Source organism: Dipodomys ordii, unplaced genomic scaffold, assembly GCF_000151885.1.
Source record: "Dipodomys ordii isolate 6190 unplaced genomic scaffold, Dord_2.0 Scaffold14, whole genome shotgun sequence".
NCBI lineage: Eukaryota > Metazoa > Chordata > Mammalia > Rodentia > Heteromyidae > Dipodomys > Dipodomys ordii.
The window spans coordinates 4,312,922-4,318,494 of record NW_012267230.1 but is presented as its reverse complement, the minus strand read 5'-3'; the positions used below and the strand labels follow the sequence as shown (position 1 = coordinate 4,318,494).

Here is a 5,573-nt window from a genome sequence, read left to right as displayed (position 1 = left end):
CCGCCGCCCGCGCCGCCGGGGCCTCGCACAGCTCCACGCACCGCACCACGCTGATGCTCTCCGGCCACAGGATCATCTTGTGCAGCTCCACGGGGGGCCACGCCAGCCGGGCCTCGCTCCGGGACGCCTTGGGGACACTCCGCGTCTTCCCGCCGTGCTCCAGCAGGCACGGCAGGAGCTTGGCCAGGCAGCTCCTCCAGCGGCTGCCAACGCAGGGCCCGAAATCACCACGGCGCCCACACTCCTATCCGCCCTTCAGAACCCGGCCGGGGAGCGCCCTCGCTGCTCTCTCCGGATTTTTCTCAGAGGTGGAACTCCGCGAGGGCAGGGACTAGAGCCGGCCCCGCACAATGCTGCGAGCCTACCCCACCGCACACATCCTTCCTCAGGATAGAGTGGGGCTGTTGTTTTTATTGGTCTTGGGCCTGGGCACTGTCCCTCGCCTGCGCCCAGCATCTGCCCGGCGCGCCCCTCCCGCACCCCTTCCCCGCCCTCCCCACCCTCCCCCCAAGCCCAGAGAGAGATCAGTGGCGGCCCACCCCCAGGGTGCACGGGCGCCCTCAGGGCCCGGTACCTACGGGCGCTCACGTGCTTCCTGCCCTGGCGTCGGCTTCTCCCACGGCGACACCTAAACAGAGACAGCTGTGAGACCCACAGCGGCTGAGGACCAAACCGGCGGCGATGGCCCACGGCAGCGGCGATGGCCCACGGCAGCGGCGATGGCCCACGGCAGCAGTGGTCCAAGGACTCTGAACTCCTCCCACACTTTGTTGTCTGTCGTGCGGCCTGGGCACTGTCCCCGAGCGCTTTTTGCTCAAGGCAAGCTTCTACCACTTTGAGCACAGTACCACTTTGGGTTTTCTGGGGGTTAGCCTCATGGACTTTCCTGCCCAGGCTGGCTTTGAACCACGCTCCTCAGATCCCAGCCTCCTGAGCATCTCAGATGACAGGCCTGCACCACCAGCGCCAGGCTTTCCTCCCAATCTTAACCCGGCCCAGGAACCATGGCTGTGCCAGGCCAGGCCCTGTCACCTCCCTGGTCCCAGTGAGCTGGCCAAGGGCTAGAGCCACGGAAGAATGAGGCCCCTTCCCGCACACCCCTCCCGCAGAGCCCCACTCACACGGCCAGCCTGCAGGGGCAGGAGCTGTGGATGGATGATGGGCATTGGAACCCCGGGGCTGTATGTTACACAGCAACAACTGTTACATAAGTGCACCGGGACTTTTTGGGCATCGTCTCTATCGGCTTCCACACAATGGGGTGCACAAGGCACCAGCCACCCCCCAGAGGGGTCCCCTAGTTGATTCCTGGACATGGCAGAGCCAAGAGCCAGGGTGCAATCCCCGGGGAAACTCAGCACGAGCCAGGGGGCTCCTGCCGGCTCAGACAGCTGGAGTGTGCTCGGGACCGCAGCCATGGATGCGCGTGCCGGCCTACCTGGGAATCCTGGATGACGACGGCCAGCAGGGTACTGCGCCTGGGGTTGGGGATCTGGTCCCACCACAGCTGCTTAATCCTGCCAGCCAGGAGAGGGGCTGCGTTAACCGTAGGCTGGCGCCCGCTCGCTACCCCATCAGTCAGCATGGCTGGCAAAGCGCGTCTGTGGATGCCACAGCCAACCCTGCTCTACGCGCAACAAGGAGCAGCCACAGTGCCCGGAAACACTGGTCCCCTGCACGTACCGGGGTACTTAGCACAACACCCTGCCACACCAGTCACTTCCCTGTACCCAGGGTACTGAGCCCAAATCCCTTCCACAAGGCATTCCAGTGACTGGGGACCCCACGCGGGGTCCTGTTGGCCTTGTTCCCCCCTCTAACCCATGCCAGGTGGACAGCAGCTGCTGAGCTAGCGCACACTGAGAGCCAGGGGCCAGCACTCACTTGATGACACTGAAGTAGCAGACCAGGCACACGAGCAGGATGATGGTGCAGGCGATGCCCACGCCCAGGGCCAGCTGCTGCTCCAGGGCCAGCTGGGAGTCTGCCAGGGGAAGGAGAAGGCCTCAGCTGCCCTGGGGCGGGGCTAGGCTGGGCATCCGGGCCGGGCACCCACTGCCCTCTGGCCTCACCTTCCCCTCTCCCACCGAGCCCTCCTCAGGGCACAGCTGGAACGCAGTGCATTCCGGGAGCTTGAGTTCAAGGCCAGCTGAGACCCTAGGTCAGTTGATGACCCTCTGTGTGCCCTGGAAACCTCAGCTTTCTTATGGAGTTAGGAACGCTGCACCTCCCAGGCTGGCCAGGCCACAGGGCATTACTGATGGAGCTGTGCACACAGGGCGTCATCTGCCACCATGCGCGCCCCCCCCCCCCCCCTTCCTGAGCCAGGCCTGGGACTTGAACTCAGGACCTGGGCAATGCTCTTAAGATTTTTTCACACAAGGCTGGTACTCTACCATTTGGGCCACAGCTCCAGTACTGGCATGTGCGCGTTCACACGCGCGCTTGTGTGTGTGTGTATGTGAGAGACAGAGTGTGTGAGTGTGTCATGGGGCTTAAAAACTGAGGGCCTGTGTGCTGTCCCTGTTTTTTTGCTCAAGATTAGTGCTCTACCATTTGAGCTACAGCTCCACTTCAGCTCTTTGGTGGTTAATTAGAAGATACCAGTCTCACACTTTCCTGCCAGGGCTGGCTTTGAACTGTGATCCTCAGATCTCAACCTCCTGAGTAGCTAGGGTGACCGGCATGAGCCCCCATGCCCGGCTATCTTTTTCATGTTTACTCTTCACAGCATAGGGGTTTGAACTCAGGGCCTCCCACTTGCCTGGCAGACTCTACTACTTGAACCAAGTCCCCAGCCTTTTTTTGGGGGGGGGTCTGGTTGTGGGGCCCGAACTCTGGGCCTGGGTGCTGTCCCTCAGCTCTTCAGCTCAAGGCTAGCGCTCTACCACTTGAGCCACAGCACCATTTCCGGCTTTTTTCTTTTTGCTTACGTGGTGCTGAGGAATCGGACCCAGGGCCTCAGGCATGCAAGGCAAGCACTTTACCACTGAGCCACCTTCCCAGCCCCCCAGCCTTTTTATTTTTTGGATAGGGGTCTGGGTTTTTCTCCCAGTGCCAGCGTGGACTGTAATCCTCTTCCTTATGCCTCCCATGGTTGCTGGGGTTACAGGCGTGTGCTACTATACCATGTTCATGGGGAATTCTAAGAACGCAGAGGTGCCGCCCGCAGCGGCGTGTGGCTGCACAGTAGGCGTGGGGTGCAGAGGTCGCGTGGCCCAGGGGCCCCTGGTACTCACGGTTGTGCCACGTGACGCTGGGGCTCCACTCGCTCCAGCTGCTGTGCAGCTTCTGGGCCAGGGCCCTCACCCGTGCCCTGTAGGAGAGTCCAGGTTGCAGGGTGCTGGCTGCCAGGTGGAGGACAGGCTCCGTGTAGGTCACATTATAGACTTGACACTGGTGGAGGAGAGGGGGGCATCTGTGTACCAGCTGCGGGGTCTGGGCACCAGGCCCTGCCTAGCTGCTGCCCCAGGATGCTGGAGGGGGCCCTCATGGGGGGGGGAGGGTGTGTGTGGCTGAGGCGCAGGCCTGCCTCTGTGCTCGCTCTCACGCCTTGTTGAACTCAGGGCCTCACACTGGCCTAGAAGCTGCTCCACCCCTGGCCCAGCCCTTTGATTTTTTATTTTTTCCTCTTTGTGATGATTTTAGGCCCCCGCCTAGCTGGGATTTCTGGCACGTGTCTGGCTTGTGGACTGAGCTGTGGTCTCTACATCACATCTGCCGTCACATGAGGCACAAGGAGCAACACCGGCGCCGCCCATCCCCTAACCTTGCCAACACTGAGGGTTTGTTTTTGCCAGTCCTGGGGCTTGAACGCAGGGCCTGGGAACTGTCCCTGACCTTCTTTTGCTCAAGGCTAGTACTCTACCATTTGAGCCACATTCCCAGTCTTGTCTATTTGTGGTTGTTGTTCATGGGACTTGAACTCAGGGCCTGATGCTATCCCTGAGCTCTTTTTGCTCAAGGCTAGCCTCTGCTGCTTTGAGCCACAGTGCTAATTCCAGCTCTTTGGTGGTTAGTTGGAGATAAGAATCTCACAGACTTTCCTGCCTGGGCTGGCTTTGAACCATGACCCTCAGATCTCAGCCTCCTCAATAGCTGAGATTATAGGCGTGAGCCACTGGTGCCCAACTTTACTTTCTTTGAGTCAATGTCTCTCTCTGTAGCCAGGGTAGTCCTGAACTCTCAATCTCCTGTCAGCCTCCTAGGTGCAGGGATTACAAGCACGTGCTACCACACCCGGCATCTTTTGAATCTTCAATGTTTCGCAGAGGCCCAGGTGTTGGCTTAGTCCTTTGGGGAGGGGGTGGCACTTGTAGGTAGTGGCCCAGGGTGGGGTCTTCCACCACTGGGGTTGTGCCCTCGGAGGGGGTCGCTGGCCCCCAGCCCTCCTGCCCAATCCTCTCCCTGCTTCCTGGTTGCCATGAGAGGAACAGCTCCACCGCAGCCCATTTTATGCCCTGAGCCGAAGGGGCCCAGTGGCTGGCCAGGGGCCCAGGAGCCAACATAAACCTCTTCTGCCATGCTGTTTGTGTCAGGCATTTTGCCACAGCCAGAGCGCTAACCGACTCTGTCTAACACAGGAAAGGGGGCTGTGCAAGAGGCAGGACTTCCCTGGGTGGTCACCCCTGCTCCCGGGCAGCCCGAGCCCTAGCCTCGCTCACCTGCGCCGGGTCATCCGCTTGGGAGACGTTGACTTGGTAGGTGAGCTCACCGTGCAGTAAGTTTCCAGGAGGGTAGGGATTGCTCCACGCCACGACCCACATGTGGGAGATGTTGGCGGACACAGTGACGTTCTCTGGGGCCCTGGGTTTCACTGTGGGGAGGAGCTATCACTCTAGTGGAGGGAACCCATGCTCCACCCAGCCAACAGGCTCCCAGGCCTTCCAGAATGTTCAGTCAGGTCTCCACAAAACACACATGTACGGAGCCATGACCAAATCCCACCTGGGGCTTTACCCTGTGCCGGGAGAGGGGTGTGCAGTGGGTCCCCAAGCCCCAGCTGGGTCCTAGCTATTATCTCATGAAATCCATCGTGTGTGTGTATGTGTATGTGAAGTGTGTGTGCACCTGTTGCCAGTCCTGAGGCTTGAACTTGGGGCCTGGATTCTGTCCCTGAGCTTTTGTGCTTAAGCCTGTTGCTCAGCCACTTGAGCCACAGCTCTACTTCTGGCTTTTTGCTACTTAGAGATCAGAGTCTCACAGACTTTCCTGCCGGGGCTGGCTTTGAACCACAATCCTCAGATCTCAGCCTCCTGAGTAGCTGGGATGACAGGAGTGAACTGTGGTGTCTGATTTGACTTGTTTATTTTTTGGGAAACATCGTCCTTTCTCATAGAATCATACCCCTGAGATCCTAAGTATAGCAAGTCTGTTAAAAATCACTATGTAAATGGATCGTCTCTGTCTCTGGAACTCTGCTGCTGTGTGACTTAAGGCCGGTTGCCTGCTTTCTCAGAACTAGCTGGTTTAATGTCAACATGGAGAGAATCTGTCATTCACGTTCCCACTCAAGCCACCTCTGGTTGTGGCTGTGGGTCGGGTTCAGGCGGGCCAGCACCTGCCCTAGCAAA

The 5,573-nt window shown here is 59.5% G+C and overlaps 1 protein-coding gene across 1 annotated transcript in view; it reads right to left on the bottom strand.

Moving 5' to 3' along the window:
* Positions 1 to 5,108, bottom strand: part of Il4r (interleukin 4 receptor) — a 34,954-nt gene extending 29,846 nt beyond the window's left edge. Inside the window, exons 1-6 of the mRNA XM_013011174.1 lie at positions 4,665 to 5,108; positions 3,240 to 3,396; positions 1,885 to 1,984; positions 1,439 to 1,517; positions 579 to 628; positions 1 to 203 (exon numbers count right to left, since the gene is read on the bottom strand). The exon at positions 1 to 203 is cut by the window's left edge and continues 1 nt beyond it. Of these exons, the coding sequence (XP_012866628.1) occupies positions 1 to 203; positions 579 to 628; positions 1,439 to 1,517; positions 1,885 to 1,984; positions 3,240 to 3,396; positions 4,665 to 4,766 (691 nt within the window). The 5' untranslated portion in view covers positions 4,767 to 5,108. The remainder of the gene's footprint in view (positions 204 to 578; positions 629 to 1,438; positions 1,518 to 1,884; positions 1,985 to 3,239; positions 3,397 to 4,664) is intronic.
* Positions 5,109 to 5,573: the final 465 nt, after the last annotated feature.